This window comes from Lampetra fluviatilis, chromosome 10 (genome assembly GCF_964198595.1).
Source record: "Lampetra fluviatilis chromosome 10, kcLamFluv1.1, whole genome shotgun sequence".
NCBI lineage: Eukaryota > Metazoa > Chordata > Hyperoartia > Petromyzontiformes > Petromyzontidae > Lampetra > Lampetra fluviatilis.
Window position 1 is genome coordinate 13,210,130 of NC_136284.1, and position 22,545 is coordinate 13,232,674.

Below are 22,545 nucleotides of genomic sequence, written 5' to 3' on the forward strand. Positions count from 1 at the left end.
ACATGAGGGCACAGGTACACTCTGCACGGGAGCAGAGCACTGAATCAAAAGGGGCCCTCCTACACTCCGAAAGATAGATCATTGTGGGCAGGTGGGGTGCATTTGACCATGACAGTGGCATGCGACGGCCTGACCTTCACGAAGTGTTGGGCGGTACCTACAGAAACCCCTACACACCCCTAGTGGAGGCTTTTATTACTTTTATTTTTTAAATAGCACAGTGGCCCGAAAATACAGAGCAACTTATGAAAGTCCTTGTGTAGTACTGAGAGGCATTACTGCGTGAACATTCCATTCAACTATGTATTTGTATCATCCAAAGTTTGTTTTTCATCTATGACTGAAAATGTCACGCAAATTGTTTTTGTGGATTAAATTTTCATGCAGATATTTTGAAAACACCACTATTTACTGCCAAGGTCCTGGTAATGTCAAAATTGAATATTCAACCGAAAAAAAAATCTGTCGTCAATAAAATTGGCAGTGGTTTATAAACTCTTACAGCCTTGTTCCAAAATAGTTTAAATAAATATTCTGCTCTTGTGGTTTTATTTTTCAAGCCTTAAATTATTTTCATCGGTCCATCCAAAAACACAACAGTACGACGCACAGATACAAAAAATGCCGTTATTTTCTTGTCAATTGTAAACTCCTTATGTACCATATATCAATGCCAGCCAATTTTCTGCACTCAAAACAAACTAACAAGGAATGGATTAAGCAACGTAGGTCACGGACATTGACGTATATCTATTACTCGTGGGACACGTGTAAGGACATTTGGACCACGAGAAACGTTAACTTGAAGACTCCTTTCCATGGAGCAGCACCTGAAAGTGAGGCTCATTTAAGATGTTCGCTAACTCGGCCGCCCCTCCATCCTGATCTGCCATTGGAGAAATGTCCTCCAGGATTTCCTTGACCAGCTCCAGGTTGTTCTCACCCACGGCCTCGAGCTTGGGCTCCTCAAGCCGAGCCTGCGCCTGTCACCAAGAACATCGTCAGCATCACCGTCAGCACCATCATCATCATCAGCATCACCGTCAGCATGATCATCATCCGCATCATCATCAGAATCATCATCAGAATCATCGTGAGTATCATCGTCAGCATCATCAGCAGCACCGCCACTGCTGCCACCAGCACCACATACATTATCATCATCATTCACCACGACCACAGCCACGACCACATCATCACCACCATCATCATCCATCACTACCACGAACACCAGTACTACCACCACCATCAATACCAAAGACAAAGATACCCCGTATAGCCTTAACATACTGTTCAGGCAAGTGCTGTTAGCAAGCACCTATAAAGGCCGGCCACCTTTGTATCCCCAGTGGCGATGTTTACGCACCACACCAGGTACTCATGTCAGGCTGAGTCGACCTAGGGGAGGCCCAGGACCAGTTCAGATAATCGTCACTGGTGTTGGCCATGAGCGGGACTCGAACTCTGGTCGCCGGATTCGTAGCACAGGGTGCTAACCACTACACGACCACTCCCCATATTATCAATACCACCACGATCAACACCGTCACTAACAACACAGTGCCATCATCCACCACCATCGGTATCAGCATTCATCACGAACACCACAACCATCATCACTCTCCAAATAACAAATATGTAATTACAGCAGTTGTAATCAATAGAAACATATTCATCTTCTTGGTTCTTTCGGTAAAGTCACGTAGAAGGAAAATAATAAAATAATACAAATAAAGCATAATCAAATAACTATTTTATTTATTATGTTTTATTGTTTTATCATTTTCCTTCTACGTGACTTTACCGAAAGAACCAAGAAGATGAATCCCTGCAGTCACGAAAGCTTTAAATCGAAAAGAAACATATTCATTTGGTAATAGATTATTAATTCCCCAACAAGCATTAATTTAATGAATAAGCTTGCAACTTTACGAGTTTGGGGATAGATATGTGACTATAATTAACCACACTTGTATGTGCGTAATGGAAAAGATATTGCTTTAATAGTTTCTCGGTGAATGTTTACATTGCAAAACTAAGAGAGATGACCACAGCCGAATCCAACAGTGGAATGACCATGGCTGATAAGGATGATGGTGGTTTCTTAATCAAAACAAAACTATATGCAGTACAGGGTACGTACACGGTGTGTATTGTGGTCATCCAAATTGAGGTGACCTATTTGCATTACAAGGCAGTTATACAAAAAAAAAACCCACTAGCAATGATACCAACAAACAATGGATCACTCCTGTGAAAGAAACGTCAAGGGGCCTTCTACATCTGTAGATATAAATGAGCAGATGGTGCTCCTACTTTACATCGGCCTTGCTTGCACACTATCAGTGTTGATATCCGACAAACATTGAACCCAGATAAGAGTGATCTAAGCCACTCAGCTCTTCAGCTGCCACCAATTGAGCAAAACAGACCCTTGGCGACTTTTACAGACTTCAGCCAAGGCCATGGGGAGACGGCACAACTGCCAATCTTGGCAATGCCCTCTCGGGGTTCCCAAGAGGAGGTGAACTCGATAAATACGAGGGGACCGAGTTGAAGGGCAGGTGGTGGATGTGGGAAGGGGGCGTGGAGAGGTATATGGTCATTATCTCGTTGGCACTTTCACTGGCTGAATTGACACGCGCGTGATGGTATTCCGGTTTGCCAAATTAAAAAGGGCAAACGCGAGCCCACGGAAGCAAAGGGCAGGCAGATGGCGGGGGCATGCAGCCAGCCAGGTCCGCATTCTACTGTATGGCCATGGGTATTTCATTGATTTAATCATTTATAAATGATTAATTATTTACTTTACATGCATGAAGGCAGCCAGTTCAATTTATTATTATGCACAATCATGGATTTTTTATTTATTATCTATTCAGTCATTCGTTTTAGATGTGCACAGACACATTCTAGAAATGAACACAAACACAATACGTGTACACACCAGCATGGGATTTCAGTGTTCTGGACTTACCATGTACATCTACATCGTTTAAGATATCAATGGTAATAAAGTGGTACATAATCGCTCAGAATGTGCTCCTGATCGGACGAGCAACAGGGCGGCGCTCATTTCTGTCGGTTTCCCGAGCCAGGAGTGAATATTCCACGTTCCCATAGGGTGCTTATCACACTCAACTAAGGCTGCAAATGCAAGTTTTCTAAAGATTTAAAGATTTCAATGGAATGTGTATTTTTCTGTATGTATGTTGAATTTATTTCCAAACGTACATAGCCAACCTCGCTAATCGGAGGTGGAAAATCCTTCACAATTTGGTTAAAGCGACTATTTAAAGCATTGCAAAAAAAAGCCAAATTTCTACATGGACTGGTTTCCAAGTCTTAAGCACGTTGCTTCTACTCTATTAAGCATCTCGTGCGCACTACAAAGGTGCTCACTTCTGAAGCATGCAAATGCTGTGTGCAAACGACGATTGAAGTGGGTCACGGTGACACCCGTGTTCAAACCAATGCTAATGTTGCAATGCAGATTGATCAATGTAAGAAATGTATACCTAAATAATGAAAGCATAGCTTCGGCCATTGGATGGGGTTGACGTTACGACTGCAACATGCATAACGCATAACAAGAATATTGTCTCAACTCTAAATCGAATCCAGCTATGATAAGAGAAGTAAATTAAACTACAGAGGTCTGTTATTTCGAAGCATGTAATATTTCAAGCTTGTCACATTGCTTTTCACACGAATGATCGCATTACTTGCATAAGGCACTGGCATTTTTCACTTTTACATTTGGTTTATATGTAGCACATGTGTTAAAGATTACCTGAATATGAAACCGAGCCATCTCCGCTTCCAAACAGGTTGATGGGAAATGTATTAAAATAGCATTCTCATTAAACAAAACTGATTGAACAAATCAATGTGATAGGCATATTCAAAATGTGTTCTTCTATAATTAAAGGCATGTAAGATATTTCCATCATCTCAACCTTCATGGGGTATAAATGAGAATATTTAATTATTTGTAAGCACAACAGAGACTGCAGTAGCAATAATTAAAACCGCAGTGCCATAGGCATTGTTCTTAATCCTTCATTACAAATATGTTAATTTAATTGTGTGATTGTATATTGTAAATAGACTAATGCATGCGGCTTATGTGACTTTCAAGCACTATATTTTACGTAATTAAAGAAACACGTAACATTAGAGTATATAGTTCCATTGATTGCATCAGTAAAAAAATCATGCCCTGTATTGTGCCAAACCTATTAAAAACAGTTCTTGTAGAGCTTAAGCTACACATTAAATCTCTGCTTAGTGGAAATGTAAAATGTTCTCATATGAGCTTTAAAAAATGTATATTCTGTTCCAGAACATTAATAATCAGATGTCTACCAAGTACATATTTAATTTACCTAAGTATGGTTGTGAGAAAACAGCCCGTGTGGGATGCCTGGGTGCATTTTAAATTGAACACGTGCTTATGACTCAGCTCCTGATTATTTATAAGCAATGTAGCTCGATCCCAGAGTGCATGCCTTGTAGAAAGACTTATTTTAAATGTGTGATCAGCCAAGTCAACTGAAACCACTATTCCCCAACCTCTGATGCTTGCCATTCTGGGGAAAATGCCAGACCCTCAATTAATGTCAAGGAGCATATCAACGCAGATTGGTTTAATAGAAAGCTGCACAAGAAGCTCCCAAATAAAATGTGCAATCGACGATGCCAACAACCCAAATGGTATAAAACACTAATATATGGTTTTATATAGCATAATCTCATAACGACAGCATGCTGCACAGTCAATATATGATGTATAAATCAAAATATATTGGCAATAAGTAGCAATAACACGCAACAATGTGTGTACATATCGAATACAAGTATTGGTGGTAAGCAGTACAAATAAATAACACTACATAGGTTTTTTTTTCGAGGTTATGCTGTGTTTTCGGGTTATACCGTTTGCTGTGTGCTATCCAAACCACATGCTGTACAAACCCAAAACTCGTCAAACAGTGAGAATGGAGGATGATTGGAATTATATATTTTTAAAATATGTTGTGTTGCATGTCAATAGGAGCCCAGTCTGGAAGACAAGCCACGACACGAGGGGAGGGGTGTATGCACAAAATCCTCAGACCCCAGTCCCGAAAATTATGCAAAAAACATTTTTTTAAAAATTAGACGACAAACATTTTTTTTATTTTACCAGGTAAGGCCCACTGAGCTATACAGCTCTTTTTCAGAAGTGACCTGGCCACAAAGGATAGCTCAACGAAGTGGCTTATCATGTGGACATTTATAGCAGCCAAAAACTCTCAACGCACGTTTCCAAATGTGGAGGAACAACAAGAGGACTCGGAGAAAAATCCATGCCACCACGGAGAGAACAAGCAAACTCCAAATGTACAGCAGGCGTCAGGGTCGGGATCGAACCCACGACCTCCTGTATACCAGGCGAGGTAGTTAACATCTCATAGCCACCATGATGATGAGAGGGAGAGAGAGACACGCAAACTCCAAATATACAGCAAGCGTCAGGGTCGGGATTGAACTCACGACCTCCTGTATACCAGGCGAGGGAGTTAACATCTCCTAGCCACCATGATGATGAGAGAGAGAAAGAGACACGCAAACTCCAAATATACAGCAGGCGTCAGGGTTGGGATCGAACCCACGACCTCCCTCTATACCAGGCGAGGGAGTTAACATCTCCTAGCTACCGTGATGATGAGAGAGAGACATGCAAACTCCAAATGTACAGCAGGCGTCAGGGTCGGGATCGAACCCACGACCTCCTGTATACCAGGTGAGGTAGTTAACATATCCTAGCCACCGTGGGAACCTGGGCTTAAAGCAGGTGGGGATCGCGAGCGGGGTGTATGTGTTTTTATACGGGGAGGGAAGGTGAGAGAAAATTACTTCATCGAAGCCAAGTGAGTGGTGTGAAGGAGAGGGGAGAGGAGAAGGAGAGAGGTTTTTTTTACGTAATATCAACAAGTTAATTAATATTAACAAGTTCAGGTGACAGTTTGTTCCAAACGAATATCGAAGGAGAGGGGAGGGGGTGGGAATGATCTCTCAATGTGCAAAGATTTACATGAATTTAAACGAGGAGATAGTTGATGAAAGCGAGAGAATTGGAGGAGAGATAGGATTAGAAATGCAGGGCAAAGCCAGTCGATGATGATGGGTTTTGGAGATAGTATGATATATTTTGTAAATTGGAAATAGTTCCTGAATTCATAAAAAATAAAACTCAGTCTAGGCTTTGCAAAGGATTTTCTCCCATTATCTCACTGACTTCCTAGGGATCGATGTAGCTGATAACTGATGTTAATTAAGCGTATTGAATTATTCAGCAATTTGCTATGTGTTTCTGCAAGTAGATTCTATGCTCTGGAGTATACAGATCAACCTTTGTTGGTGAAATTCTCTTAAATCAAAATTGACCCGGGGTGTGCATTGTTTAAATGCTACTGGGATACACTGATTGGTAAGCCCAATTTGTCGATGTCTTAAATGTTTGTTCTTTAAGGCAATTAAACATACCGTACCTGCTAGTTTTGTTAACGCAATGCCAATATGTGATTGAATATTTACAATGCGTTAGTTTTTTTCTACGCATTTTCACTTCACATTTAACCCAGTCATCCAATGTAAACATACCTTATAAGTGTGTGCACTTAATCCTTTAACAAGATCAAACAAAGAAACTCATCTTGTGCATTTAAAGCCACTCACTTGTCCGTGTGTGGATGTAAGCTTTGCCCTTTTAAAATTCACATCTCCACTTCGCAAAGAGCTATGATTTTCAACTTTTCTTTTCCCATTAATATGAATAATTTATTTGGCGAAATGCCCCTTCCCAGGTCTGCAGAGTCAGGTAAGAATAACAAACAGATCAAGCAAGCAATGCAAGGCTAAGATATTACGATGGGCAGCGAGACACGAGGGCCATGGGCTGTGAGGGTCTGATAAGCAGAAATATGGCAATGAGTGGCAATATTTGAAATCCTCGTAGAGCTCTAGTAAACTCATACGAACCGTTCATTTCAAATCTATGTAGGGACAAGATAGCACTATACGTTCCTGGTAGAAGGTTTAATATTATTATATGAATTCGCCATACATCGTAGAACATAGGTTGTGTCTTTACAACATTTATTTCATGTTACAGATTACCAACTCAAAGAAAGATATAATTATGAAAGGTGATGTGATATTTTTTTTCATATCAATGACTTCACAAGCAGAAATTGCTTGAAGCATTTTTTGCAGAGCACATCTCAACTTTTAAATATTGCAGAACGAATATTGGACGTGAAGTTGATAAACTTGTCTATTATACTTTGTTTTAATAACTAAAATAAATTGCAATATTTCCCCATTATGTATCACGAGACATTAAAATTCCATTAAACGAGCTTACAACTTTAATGAAATGATACAATCATTATACACTCTTTGCCTAAGTAGCAATTTCTTATGAATAATTACACTTGTAACAAATGCTTAACTCAAGTGCTTCAACAGCACTGAAACGAATGGCGGACAAGGGTATGAGTGAGTTAGATCGCGTAAATATATAAATGTGTCGTTAAACCCGCCACATCCAACTAGTAAGGGTTGTCACGTAAACAGAACATGCCAATTCGTCACTAGTACAGCACACGGGTGTGTTGGAGAGCCAAGCCACAACATTTACAAACTGAGTACGACGTTTCACCAGTAATTACAACCAGCTTCATCAGGCGACAGCCAGATGTATATATTTATGCGATCTAACCCAAAAAACTCTATTGTGGATGATATTGGTCGTGAAAGCCGACGTTTTAAACTGTGAGCGAGTGTCTCAATGTATTTGCCCTCATGCATTGTGGTCCATGACTCAATCAACTGCTGGGTAAGGGTCCCTCTCTGGTAACACCATCACCCACTGCCCTCAACAGTGCGCCTTTTGGCGTCATCTGGTCCAACACCATGTGAGACGAGGCTCTAAGGAAAGCTGTCTCGGGTGTAGACCAATCAATTTCAAGGACAGTGCATACATTATCAGAGTTGTGTTTTTTGTTTGCATTCCGACCGCAGGTATTGTGGTCAATGCAAACATGACTCCTTGTAAAAAAAAAGTGTCAGTTTTGTTGCCAGATAAAAGGGTAAAAAAAACAATGATCATATTTTGCTACTGGTAAAGGATGTTCCAATGGAGCTGCAGGCAACATTACACTCATCTGTAACGGGATTCACCGAGTAAGACGTGCACATAGACTGCTTAGACTTAGCCAGACTGTGTAGCTGCCTCGCTCCTGAGATCGTCGTTTCAAAGCTTGCTCTCAGCTCATTAGAATTATCAGTGTCCCGGTCCTATTGGGCAGCGCGCACCTTTGCATGGCATACTCTGGCTGGCAAGTGTAAGGCAGGCCAGAGGGAAAGAAGCAATGGCATTGAGGATCGCTGTTCGTCGGGCCAGATTAACACGAGGGGCGGGGGTGGGGTTAGTGGCTGCAGTCCAAGACCTTGGGTTTTAGCCCCACCCCCCCACCCAAATCCATAAGAGAACAGCTTTATAACGTTCGATTTAAAGCTTTCGTGACTGCAGGGATTCATCTTCTTGGTTCTTTCGGTAAAGTCACGTAGAACGGAAATAATAAAATAATACAAATAAAACATTATTAAATAATTCTCACGACGTTTCGGCCACAACGCAAGTAGCCGTCCTCAGGTGAAGAACAGGTCTGTCGGGAAGACACGCTGCTTGCGTTGTGGCCGAAACGTCGTGAGAATTGTATTTTATTATGTTTTATTTTTATTATTTTATTATTTCCCTTCTACGTGACTTTACCGAAAAAACCAAGACGATGAGCTTTATAACTGTTCCAATGCAACTCTGTCCCTGCTGTGATAAACTCTATTGCTAATTTGTCGATGAATGCCATAGCAGAACTCACCGTGCGTATAACTCCGAGCCGTGTGCCGAAATTCAGACGGTTCTGTTTGTTTTATTCTTGACTCGGCTTTACAAATTCGTACCTCACGTGTAAAAGCCACAACTAACATCACCGATGTCAACAGCAAATGAGAGTGTTTGACGCGGCTGGCGAGCGTGTGTGTTTGTGTGTGCTCGTGTGTGTGTTTGTGTGTGCTCATGTGTGTACGTGTGTGTTTGTGTCCGTGTGGTTGCGTGTGTACGTGTGTGTTTGTGCGTGTGTGTTTGTATGCTCATATGTGTGTGTGTGTGTTTGTATCCGTGTGGTTGCGTGTGTTTGTGTGTGTTTGTGCGTGTGTGTTTGTGTGCTCATGTGTGTGTGTTTGTGTCCGTGTGGTTGCGTGTGTGCGTGTGTGTTGGTGTGTGTTTGTGTGCTCGTGTGTGTGTGTTTGTGTCCGTTTGGTTGCGTGTGTGCGTGTGTGTTGGTGTGTGCTTGTGCGTACGTGTGTGTTCGTCGCGAGCAAGCGCTGCTCACCTTGGCGAGGGACTGAACAATGGGGCTCGCCATGAGTCCTCGCAGGAAGATGAGGTCTGTGTCCTTGGCTCCTGTGCACACGGGTAGCTCGGGGAGGCTCTCCAGTACCTGCTCCATGGCTGTGAGCGAGGCCAAGGGTGAGAACAGTAAATGGCACAATAATTATTAACAATATTATCAGATTACGTTTGGTCTTCACACCTTTTGTATGTACGCATGTTGAACTTGTTTCGCACCGTACGTAGCCAACCATGCTAATCGAAGATGCGGGGGAAGGACAGTGAACTAAACATGAAAAGCGGTTCTAAAGAAATACTTTTCAATCTAGATTTCAAAGTGGACAGCTCAAGTGGCTTCCTAATATCGGAAGGAAGAGCGTTCCAGACGGCCACAGAAGCGCATCGGCTAGCCAGAAGCTGAGGATGACCGAAGTGGAATTTAATAAACTTCCCCTATTGTAACTATCACGCTGGGAGATCAAACCGGCGACCTCTGCATTGCAAAATCCAATGTGTTAGCCGTTACAACCATCGCAGCATCGCAGGAGTTTAGTATAGACAGTATAAATGCCATCACGAACGAATGCATTTATGTATGCATCAATATCTATTTATGCATTCATGTGATTGTTGACTTAAGCACTCTACCATTACTACCATTAATGGCACTGATTAAAAAAAACCTGCAGTCGCAGGCACAATTTAGAATGAGAGCTTTTTGCAATCGTCGTAGAAAGTTTAAGGGGCATTTTGCCTAAGGCAATGGCGCTCAATACTCCCCTTCGGCAACCAGTCTCCGTGGAGCATTTGTGTTCACAAATATGGGACAGGTATATCTGTGTGGGTTTACGTGATAACGTCCTCACACTGCCTACTGTGACGGGATGAGATCCATACAAGTCAGCGTGCGAGCTGGGGAAACAAGATCTTCAAACTGCTGGGCTGAGTCAAGGCCAGGAGCGCGTGTATTCCGTTTTTTGGGGTTATATAAGTCGGAAAAGTTCGTTGCAAAACATAATTAAATTGACAGTGAACTGAAATCGATTGCTCCAGCAAACAACCAAAAGCAATTCAGATTTGCAATTAATATTAAAAGGGATTTTGAAGGTAATTCTATTTCTTTACTCTCATGTCCTGCATTTGTTTTGTTAGTCTCAACATAGATCTGTTACTGTAAAATCAACTATTTATATTGTACATGTATACGTTTTTTTTCCGGTTCAATAATAGGGTAAAGCTTGGCAGCTCATTGATTTGGTCTAAATAGATTATTGGATTTATTTTCAAGTATTGTTGTTTTGTTCCATTAATCAAGCATGCATGACACTTATTAAAAATAATTAGTTCCGTAAAAGTAAACTTTACAGATGCTTAATAAGATAATGATTTTGTAGCAGCCACCCAATTATGTGTTTCTATATATATAAAATGTCAATTAGTTAGTAATAATGATGCATGATATATTATACAAAATTTATGTATTTAAAAATAGACCATCATGGGTATTACATAGGCAAAATGCAAAAAATAGAACACAACATCAAAAACAAATACCACAACATGAAATATACTGACACTCAAATACTTGTTCAAATAACGCAGTAAACAACTGAATTTCTCAACAAATGTTTAACCAATCTATCGCAAAATTAGCTCAAAATAAAAAATATATATACATATTACCAAAGCCCCCAACTTATTTCACACAAATTCACGTTACTTTGGGTAATATTGAAATATATTTCTCTTCGGGAAATAAATTAATGCAAGCAAATCAACCTACACTTTCATTGCTTGAGAATGACCAATCGCAATGATGGCAGCTGAGGGTGTGCGCTAAAGAAGATAGGGTTAGATTTCACGGCCTTGTCAAAGGTTGTCTTCTCATGTATGTTCTCTCGTTGGGAATCTTACTCCTCTCTTCTCATCCCACACGCACACAACCTCCACACACGCCTCTCTCTCTCCCCCATCCACCCCCTCCTCTGCCATCCCCACCTTTCTCACATCCAACCTGTCAAAGTTGTTTAGGCTTTCATCTTCTTGGTACCCCCGGACATCCTTAGCGGACTGTTGGGGCCAAGTGCTGTTAGCGAGTAGCAGCACCCGTGAAGGCCGGAACGGCACACGAGGGGGTGGGTGGCCAGCACCACGCCGGCCGCCTTTGTCCCCCCTAGTGGCGATGTTTACACACACCGCACCAGGTACTCATTTGAGGCTGAGTCGACCTAGGGGAGGCCCAAATTATCTGTACTGGTGCTGGGCCTCCCCTAGGTCGACTCAGCCTCAAATGAGTACCTGGTGCGGTGGCCGTGAGCGCGTTCGTAGCGCAGCGCACGAACCACTGAGCCACCACTCACTCACACGCCGACCAGATTATAAGACGCACCCCCAACTTGTACTTCAAAACAATGGGGGGGGGGGGGGGAGTGCATCCTATAATGCAGAGAATATAGATGGGACCGTCACAGCTAAAATTACTGCATGAAGCTGTGACGGTCCCACCTGATGACGGAGACTTGTGTTGCCTCCGAAACGTCGTGATTTATTATTTTATTTCCATGATTACTTTTATTAACTTTTAATTGTATTTTTTACCTACGTGACTTTACCGAAAAAACCTAAGAGTATGAATTCTTGCAGTCACGAAAGCTTCAAATCCAGAACAGAGAATACAGACTTACACATACCATACACCAATTTTCTCTCTTGAGACCATGGACACAGATCGTCTTAATCACACACACACAAAACAAATCCCTTGCTTCGTCTTGTATACGTGAGGAGCAAGTGCGATTGTTGAGCACCCATTAAAGCCAGCACGGCACGCGGGGGAGTTCGTGTGGTCAGGACCACGGCCGGCTACCCTTCATTACTCTGGCGCCGATGTTAACACACCACGCCAGACCCCCTGGGTGATCTCGGGTTGAGACGGGGAGATAGCATCCACAGCGCACATCCACAGCGCACATCCACAGCGCACATCCACAGCGCACATCCACAGCATGCATCATGTCAGCCACGAGCAAGCCACGGCTGGATGAAAGCCTCCCCATGCCTCGTGGCTCCAGATGCAACAATCCAACCCGGCAGTTGTACACCGGCCGATCTCATTGCTCCATCTCCTGGGTGAACGTCCTATTGGGCGAATTCCCTCCTTTGGCCGCCACTCTGGAATCATTCTCACACACGGGAGGTCGTTACCTGCTAGCAACGTGCGCTCTGCCAAATACCAATTTTTACTTTTCTTAACAGTCAATATTGTGTGTGTTTAACCTGCGTATTTTCTCAACTTCACGCTGTTCCCCTGCCTCTCTCTCTCTCGGTGTAATCTCAAGAATGCATCTCACAGCTTCTGCAGTGCGCACGCTTCGTGCTATGTTCCGGCCCAGCGGTGTCCGTTTTTCAGATCCATTTGTCATAGCAAATTACGTACGTGCACTCACACGTTTAAGTGGGGGTACATTTTTTTTCAAGCACTGCTGAATCTAGTGATTACGGTGAATGGAAAAAATATATAATACAAATCAAAAAGGGATAATTGACACGCCTGATTAAATATTTTCATGAGGATTTCATTTTTTTTTTATTTCACCTACCTTCCAGTATTATGTAAACACAACGATGGTAATATCATTTCTCAACAACATGTGTAATTTCTAAGCCTTCATTTTTTTTCATAACCTGCGAACAACAACTGCCAAAGCTTTTACAATCCGCTCAGCTGCGGCATCTTGAAGATGCACACATCCCTGTGGGAAGCACAGTGCCGGGGCCTAACCCGTCTCAAGCTGTTTGTTGTTTATGGCTGCTTAAACACAGTCTCTGCATCCTATGGCTACTTATTGCAAAGGGCATGGAGCTGAACCTTTCCGTGTTGCATCTCACGCTTGTGTTAAAGCACACGGTCATGCTCCGCTTGCTGAACACGCGGGGGATTTGAAACGAGAACGTGGCAAATCGAAAAGTATTCACCTGGATTTTCAGCACAAATACAAAGACCTGGAAAAGTTTTTGGTATCGAAGAGTAGAATAGGCACTGTACAACAGCAACAACGTTGGAAATGTATCACCATCATTAGGGACCGTCCATAAATGACGTCACGCGATTTTGGACGATTTTTTATCCCCCCCCCCCCCCCTTGTCACACGGCGTCACAAAAAGTCAGACCTCCCTGAAATGACGTCACAAAGCTCTGCCCCACCCCAAATAAAACATGCTTCAAATCGCTTTAAAGCTTTCGTGACTGCAGGGATTCATCTTCTTGGTTCTTTCGGTACGTTACTTTACCAAAAGAACCAAGAATATGCTTCACATCGCTTTAAACTATTGTCATTGTAGTGCACTCTGATGTTGTAGGAGCAAACATTTATTTAAAAGTCTATGTAATTAAGTAGAACGTGTTGTCTATATGCATTTAAAGCTGCGCATTTTGATGTGACGTCAAATTTCTCAACCACCCCCCCTCCTCGTCACACATCGTCACAAATGTCTGACCCCCCCCCCCTAGGTGTGTGACGTCATTTATGGACGGCCCCTTATCAGCCTCAGTCAATCCACTGCTAGATGAAGGCCTCCCTAAGCCACCATCACTTGCCACGGTCTTGCAATGTAACAATCCACAAAACACCTGCACGCGAGCTGACTTCATCGCTCCATCTCCTTGGTGGACGTGCTCTCTGTAGCGAGGATCAACTCTCGCTGCCTCCACGGTGCTGGATTACCGTATTTTCCCGCATATAACCCGCGGGGTAGACCACTTTTTTTACAAACAAAACAAGACCCTGCGGGGTATATGGAGGTGCGGGCTATCCCACAAATATTTGACACGTGTTGCATTTTTTCATGGTAGGACTATCAACTATGCAACACTTACCCTTGACTAAAGCACTGCTGAATCAACCACTCACACTAAAATTGCACATGTTATCACGTTTTAAATTAATTGTTTGTACAATTAAACGAGAATGTTTGAAGTGCGCGCACTGTTTACAGGCGACGGGAGAGCTGGGGGGGAGAGAGAGGTGGGGGGAGGGAGAGGTGGGGGGTTGGGGGGTGGGGCAGCTGGGGGGGGGGGGCAACGGCGTCACCATAGTGCCGCTATTGTCTGCGCAGTGCACAATCTACCAGCGCTAAAACTACTTACTTATCTACCAGTTATGTGTTACTTATTTATTGGATATTTACTTTTGTTACGTATTTACTGTTTTAAGTTCACTCGTTTCCGCTTAGTTTGTTTTCTTTGTGCACGTTGTGATTTTAATGTTAACAATTGATAGTGGAATGTATTACAAATGTAAACTTCGTATTAATATGATGGAACTAAGCTGCGGTAACGACGTTAAATATATGAATGCATGCGGGGTATATGGCGGTGCGGGCTATCTGAAATTTGTTTTACACAAAACGCTATTTTTGCGGGGTATATGCGGGCACATTAGGGTACGGGCGCATGCATTGCCACCACCGCCTGGCTAAAGGTGCAGCCCTGCAATGTACTGTTAGTACTGCTTGCACTGTGTTGCGAGTAGAAGGGCCTCAGCAAAAGGGAGTTCTAGAAAGCCCCTCTCGATAATGACTGACTCTTTCTCGCTGACCGGACGTCTTGGGAGAGGTGTGAGAACCCACACTCTACCCCACCTCACGTGACCTGCCAATCCACTACCTGTGTTGTACCCACTGCTGGGTGGACAGAGGCAAGGGGGTGGGGAAGGAGGCATTTAAGAAACTTGCCCCATCATTCTAACCGGCGAAAATCGGGATTGCAAGTCCAGTGCGTTCACCATCACAACATGGCAGCATCCCCAACATTGGGTAGAGATTGCCTACATGCAATTACAAAATGATGCGTTTGTTTATAGGCATCTATATATAAATGCGACCACGTGATTGTTCATTTATTCACGATGTCATCACTGCCAATAATGGCGGTGGTGTAAAAATACACCCTGCAATTGCAGGTAGAATCTAGAATGGGGGCTATTGCTAACAAGCCGCTGAAAAATAAAGGAATGTTTTGGCCAATAAATAAATAAATAAACTCCGTCGGCCTGCTTCAACTGATCTGCAGGGAGATCAAACCGGCAACCTCTGGATTGCAAGTCCAGTATGCCAGCCATTAGACGGTGGCAACATCCTGTGTTTACACCAGAGGTGGGACAAAGTCATTGTTATGCAAGTCCAAGTCGAGTCGCAAGTCATCAAATTCATGACTCGAGTCTGACTCGAGTCCAAGTCACATGACTCGAGTCCACACCTCTGGTTTACACACGCAAGATAAGAGAGATATCAAGATATATTAATCATGTATGATAAGGATATTGTGTTTTTTTGTCACCACAAGCAAATTTAGATGAACATGTAAGTGTTATGTTGTCTGCAGAGTTAAATGTACCTTTGCACACGGTGTGGTGCATTTTAATAGCACGTGTGGTGATGAAGGCGTAGGGAAACCAAACTTGTCAAATTGGCTGCGGGAGTTTCAAATGCGTCTAGCGTCTTGTGCCGTTACGCACTGAAAGCAGAATTTCAATGAAGTAATACAACTAAATACAAATCATGAACACAAAAATGTGTAAATATAATTTGTGTGCATTTCCCCCCCAAAAGAGATGTTTCGCTCACTTGACTCTCATCTGGTAAAACAATAAATATACTTCTATTTGAAGCTTTCGTGACTGCAGGGATTCATCTTCTTGGTTCTTTCGGTAAAGTCACGTAGAAGGGAATGCTGCTAATCCTGCATAATGCACGGACATAAGTAGTACTAATCACATACCTGCATTTCACATAAATATGCTAAATTCCTCTTGATATGCAAATTCTTTTGTCAAGACGCCCTTTCCCCCCCACCCTTCCAACCCAGCGTATATATATGCTCCAAGCACGTGTGCTGTTTCATTCAGACGCTGTCGCCTCGACAGACCTGTTTCACCTGAGGACGGCTGCTTGCGTTGTGGCCGAAACGTCGTGAGAATTATTGTATTATGTTTTATTATTATTATTTTATTACTTCCCTTCTACGTGACTTTACCGAAAGAACCAAGAAGAATAAATATACTATATACATGTAGAGTATATCCATAAACTGAAAGTGCTGTTTTCAAGCGATGTATCCTTGCTAACACCGAGAACACCGCAATGCATGCAGGGATTCCAGCGCTAGTACAATCAGGGCTTATTATCTTGTATGTATGCATGTTGAGCTTCTTTTGCACCGTACGTAGCCACCCGTGCTCATTGGGGGTGGCGTGGGAAGGACAACAAACTAAACACAAACAGCAGCTCTAAAGAAGTGTGTGTGTGTTTCAAGTTTCATTTATTAGGTATAGCCCTGTGAGCCATTCGGCTCTTGAATCGGGTGCAACCGCAACAAACAAAAAAACAAAACATGAACAAGAAAACATCTTAAAGTGACTATGTGCAAACAGAAAATCCAAGAAAAGACAGCTAAATATTGCAGAAAAAGCACCGTACACCGTGTGTGGGTGGATGTGGCTCTGTGAATACTTGGCCGGGGTGCCCTAAATGAGCACGAATGTTCGCGTGCAATTTCACTGCAGAGGATTCCTGTTGCACCACTGCGTGAGCCTGCAAGGATTTCATGATGTGTACTAAGTGTCTCTCCACTGTACAGCAAACAGACATCCAAACCATCGCCGTTGCTCAGTGTTGAGAAATCCCATGTGCCAACACATCTTAACCGCGTCCATCCGGCTGCACATAATCAAATGCGTTCTCTTTATAGTCTCAGGCTAATGTGATCTGCACGTGATGGTTGGGAAAGTTTTACTGTGGATGTTAAAACATCTAAACAAGCTATTTACACAAACCCTAAAGCTATTTACTGCAGAACCTTATCTCCATAAATATAAAAGGCAAAGTTGTGAATATGTTTGTCTGTTCAAAATGTTTAGCGTACTTCCCGACATGCAACAAACTGCAAATTTGCCGTGTGGGTACTTTCCAGACTGTACACCATGCTAAAATTATAAAAATACACTTTTTTGGGGGGAGGGGGAGGGGCTCAATAATGCATATATTTTTTGCACGGCAAGTGAGCTGTGACGTCAAATCTGTCACGTGACCCGCGCATGTGGAAGCGTAACGCATTGTAGTGTAGCGGTGAGCGCGCTGCGCTACGAACCGGGCGACCCGAGTTCGATTCTCGCTCACGGCCACCACCAGTGACGATTATTTGAACCGGTCCTGGGCCTCCCCTAGGTCGACGCAGCCTCAAACCAGTAACTGCTGTGGTGTGTGAACATTGCCACTGGGGAGACAAAGGCGGCCGGGTGTGGTGAATCCAAGTCCCGGGCGAAGCCGGGTAGGAAAGCTAGTGCTCTATAAACGTGCACTGCATAGTAGGCATTACCCCATACAAATGTAGTGGTGATACACGCTGGGGTAGCGATCAGGTGCCAGCGCGTTGTGATTGGATGTGTGGGTGGTGACGCGCGCTGACGGTGAGGGATCAGGGGTCAGCGCGGGATCGTGGGTTGTGTGGTGTTGATTGGCTGGGTGCCGGTGACGTGCTGGTGTGGGAGTGATCGAGTGGCAGCGCGGCGTGATTGGTTGGTGAGTGGAAACACGCGTTGGGGAAAAAGGATCGTACAGATAACGCGTTGTGATTGGTTCACTAACAAGCGATGCTCGCATCGAGGTCCGCATCCGCTCCATCTCCCGGGAGGAACGACTATATAAGGGGATGCGCACAGGCGCACGGGGAGAGTGTAACCAGCGAAGACTGAAGACGGGAAGAAGAGCCAGGGCCCTGCGGTACCTAGTCCCGCTGTCCTGCGAGGACCGGGACTCTGTGTAACCCAGAGGCGGGGGTAGTGTGAGCATGCAGTGTCAGCATGCCGAGTGTGTAGCCGGGGCCTAGAGTCTACACGAGACGAGTGATATGGGTGTAGCCAGAGGCGTAGGGTCTACACGAGACGAGTCTACACGAGACGAGTGATGTGTGTGTAGCCAGAGGCATAGGGTCTACACGAGAAGAGTCTACACGAGACGAGTGATGTGTATGTAGCCAGAGGCATAGGGTCTACACGAGAAGAGTCTACACGAGACGAGTGATGTGTGTGTAGCCAGAGGCATAGGGTCTACACGAGAAGAGTCTACACGAGACGAGTGATGTGTGTGTAGCCAGAGGCATAGGGTCTACACGAGAAGAGTCTACACGAGGCGAGTCTACACGAGACGAGTGAGGCGTGTGTAGCTAGAGGCTTGGAGTCTACACGAGTTCAGTACGGTGTGTTATAAGAAGAGAAGAGGTTACGAGTTGTACCGGTGTCTGGTGACCGTACGCGGAAGAATAGAGACTACACGTTGTATCGAGATAAGTGAAGATTTAATAAAAGAAGTGTGTTACCCAGAGGTGTGGACTCGAGTCATGTGACTTGGACTCGAGTCAGACTCGAGTCATGAATTTGATGACTTGCGACTCGACTTGGACTTGCATAACAATGACTTTGTCCCACCTCTGGTGTTACCCGTCAAGGAGTTTCCTGCCGTCATTTCCAATACTTCACAAATATAAACAATCATTCCACAACACAGTATATACATTGCTATCTTGCAATGATAGATAGTGACATGTTTTTTTTTATGTATTCGTTGAAAGTAAAATGGCAAATATGTGTTGGCTCATATAGCAAAAGCTATTTACTGTGAACAGCAGGATAATTTCACATTTGAATAATTTCCAATGAAACATTTCATTCCAAAGGCCTCTTGGCCAAAAGCTGATAATTTACATATGGATAATCACATATTTCAAGTTTCACTTAATTAAGTTATTGCAATTAATGTTACGTGCCGAAGCAACACAAATAATACATCTGCATATATTACAGATTCATTAATATTCAGTGATCTGTCAATCATTTTCAACATTAGCAAATTCCAAAAAGACAGAAATATATTATTTTAATTATTTATAATCGGAACCATATCCATTAACATATTAATGTACACTTCACTGAGATGTTTCCAATTCCTGGTCCAATCGCTTAAGTTTTTAATGAAGCAACAGTCCCAGAGGTAACACAACTTTTCCGATCATAGCTCGTGATGGACATTAATCGGACACTATCCATCAAGTTAAGTACACGACTACACAACAATTCACAGCCAAGACAATTCCCTTAGAAATGTATGTTGCTATTATCCTTGCTACAGGTCCTTTTGACCATACATGATAAATAATCAATATGTGAAGCACCTACTGATGCCGAGATGAGCCTACTCCATCGAAGCAAATATACCTATGATGATCAATGCACCCATCCTGCACGTGGCACTCCAAAGCAAAGTTCAATAAAATTAAATAAACTGTTAAATGGCTACTGCATCATCGGCATCACGATCACAACCAGAATACCCTTTCATTTCAAGACGATACAATTTGGATTCCTATATAATCTGAACGTCATTTCACGATTGTCTTCCTTCAAAGGGGTACTCATTATTTTAATTCACACCAGAGGTATGATTGCTGGATTACCCACCAACTAGGATTTGAGCTGACCACCTTCTGATTGTAAGCTCTTCTGACACAGTGCATCGTGGCTTAGATAATAAAAGCAAAGCTACTTTGATAACGTCGAAGGACAAAAATAATACATAATATCAACTCCCTTTGTTCTCCAAGAAAGCATCAACGAGTCTGAAGAATTGTTTTAGGAACACCATGCATTTCTGATGTTTAGGCAATTTTGGTAATGAGTGATACTGCATGGGGGAAGAAACTGGAGTCCCTCGCGAATACCCATGCATACGAAAAGACAGCACTCAAAGCTCCACGCAGTTACATTCTGTGCATTGCTCTCCTGCCATCTCCTATAGCCACCTTGCAGACCCAGCTGACAACATCTGATCAGTCCCAGCCAGTTTCCGTCCCAGGCACTAACCAGGCTTGTCTCTACTTAGTTATCCAGATCTGACAAGATTGGCCACATTTAAGATGATTTGGCTGTGGGTAGACGGTGCCATAGAATCGATGGTGCTAAAGAAATTATCCATAATGGAAAGATCTATGGAGCATGGCTGTATGAGTCATTCTCATCATTTCACCAATGTCAAATGCATTATTAAAATTTCGCACTAGCCTGGCTCTTCTCCAGGCCATTATAACGCCCCCTAAACACAAATCGCCTTAAAATATTGCCTGCCAAGTAATCTCCAGCAATTGGGACATGCATTTATCTGCCAACCACTTGAGACAATGTTCCCTTCCCGTAGCAGACGTGGGCATCGGCGACTACAACTCACAGGGCTATTCAAGGTGTGTGTGTTTGCCATTAAGAATGTTTGCCTCTTCACTATCACATGTTTTATTATGTACTGACCTACCAGCAACTCTATATCTACAATTATTTTTGCTACCTCTTTTGTCCCCTGTGCCATGTATGAATGATGTGATTTTATCTATTCGTGTGTCTGAGCTAAAGACTCTGGGCCATCGATTTACCACTTTTTGGTGGTACAATAGCCATTTTAGGATTTAAAAAGGCCCGATTCCATGTTTCGTAATCACTTTAAATTGAAAGCAACAGAATGCAGACAAGGACACAGAGTGGTAACGTTTACACACCACACCAGATACTAATATGAGGCTGAATCGACCTAGGGGAGGCCCAACATCAGATAATTGTCATTGGTGTTGGCCATGAGAGGGAATTGAACTGAGGTCGTCGGATTCGTAGTGCGACACGCTAACCGCTCTACTTCTACCAACACGCAAACAAAACCACCCATTCATGCATATACAGATGCAAACTTAAATACACATACATGTACAGAAAAATACCATCCTATAGCCTTTCTTCATAGCTTGTAGTGCTATGAAAAAGGCCACTGACCAATACATCGCCTATTTATGTATATGTTCCATTTATGGCCAAAGTGTTATGATGAATGCGTTGATTATTTCTGAGATGGGCTTGTGTATCGCCAAATAAATTGTCCAATGTAGTGCATGGTATTAATGAGTACTAATGTATGGGGACGTCAATAGCAGGTTTCCTTTGTAAACACTCTTCCCCACCAGAGGAATGTAAAATTTCCTCTGCTGGATCAGGGTTGTAAACCAGAGATGACTGTCATCCCATTCTCAACTGAGACGAAAACAGCTGTATTGTATATGGTGTATCTAGTATGAACATATATACTCTCTCTCTATATATACAGAGTGGACTAGATATTATACAATTTATTTGTCTAATGTGATAAATAAAGCGTTCAATACAGCAAGGCTCTCCACATTGTCAGCCATCATAGCTCCTTTAATATTTCATTGTAAAGTTGTGACTTGCATCAGCCTGAGAGTTGCAGAAACAACCTAGTTCTTGCGCCACTTATAAACTATCAAGTCAAGTTAAGCAGTGACTTTTCTAACCTTTTCTGGAGCACATCATTATCCTGTTTCTTGACATTAATCTTTTTTGTATCGACCGACAGATTTTATTTTTGCATTCTGGCATTGGTGCCTGTGTTTGTGTACTTGTTTTGCAAGCCAACGAGCAACGTCTGCAGTGGGTGGCTGAATGCAGTTTCTCACAGGCTAAACCATGGCCGACAGGTTAAGGCCTAACGTGGAAATTTGCTTCAATCAGTAGCTAGGACACATTCAGTGAACTCCACTTGAGTCACCCAATCTGCTCTGAAGTGTATCTTGACTCTAGGGCCTCGTATAGATCATCCTCATTCACACGCGGTCTCATTTCCTTCGTGCAATGGTCCCCGTACACCATTCTTAATTACCACACGAGTTTAATTCAGTTTGTGCCATGAAGCCAATTCTAGAAGAAAAAAACCAACACCTGTGCATAAAGAGCAGTCCATTATAAGTTGACATATAATTCGAGAGTCTTTACCCAGATTAGCCCTCATTGATTAAATTATCGACTACTGCAGGGGTAATTTTTTTAAAGGGTCCTGGGTTTGGATGTTTGGTGAATTCCTTTATTGGAAAATGTTGCATGTTGCAGAAATCTGAGTGCCTGGAGAAAACCCATGCATATGAAAGGATAACACTCCAGTGCCAACCATATTGTGACCTGTTTGTTACGTTGAATTCATTGATCACGTAGCATCACCA

At 42.9% G+C, this 22,545-nt stretch overlaps 1 protein-coding gene across 3 annotated transcripts in view; it reads right to left on the minus strand.

The window, feature by feature from the left end:
• Nucleotides 1-22,545, minus strand: part of LOC144934595 (protein PALS2-like) — a 221,460-nt gene that overhangs the window by 75,763 nt on the left and 123,152 nt on the right. For all 3 annotated transcript variants that reach the window (XM_078860576.1, XM_078860574.1, XM_078860577.1), the window contains exons 2-3: nucleotides 9,444-9,562; nucleotides 831-983 (exon numbers count right to left, since the gene is read on the minus strand). In XM_078860576.1, the coding sequence (XP_078716702.1) occupies nucleotides 831-983; nucleotides 9,444-9,562 (272 nt within the window). The remainder of the gene's footprint in view (nucleotides 1-830; nucleotides 984-9,443; nucleotides 9,563-22,545) is intronic.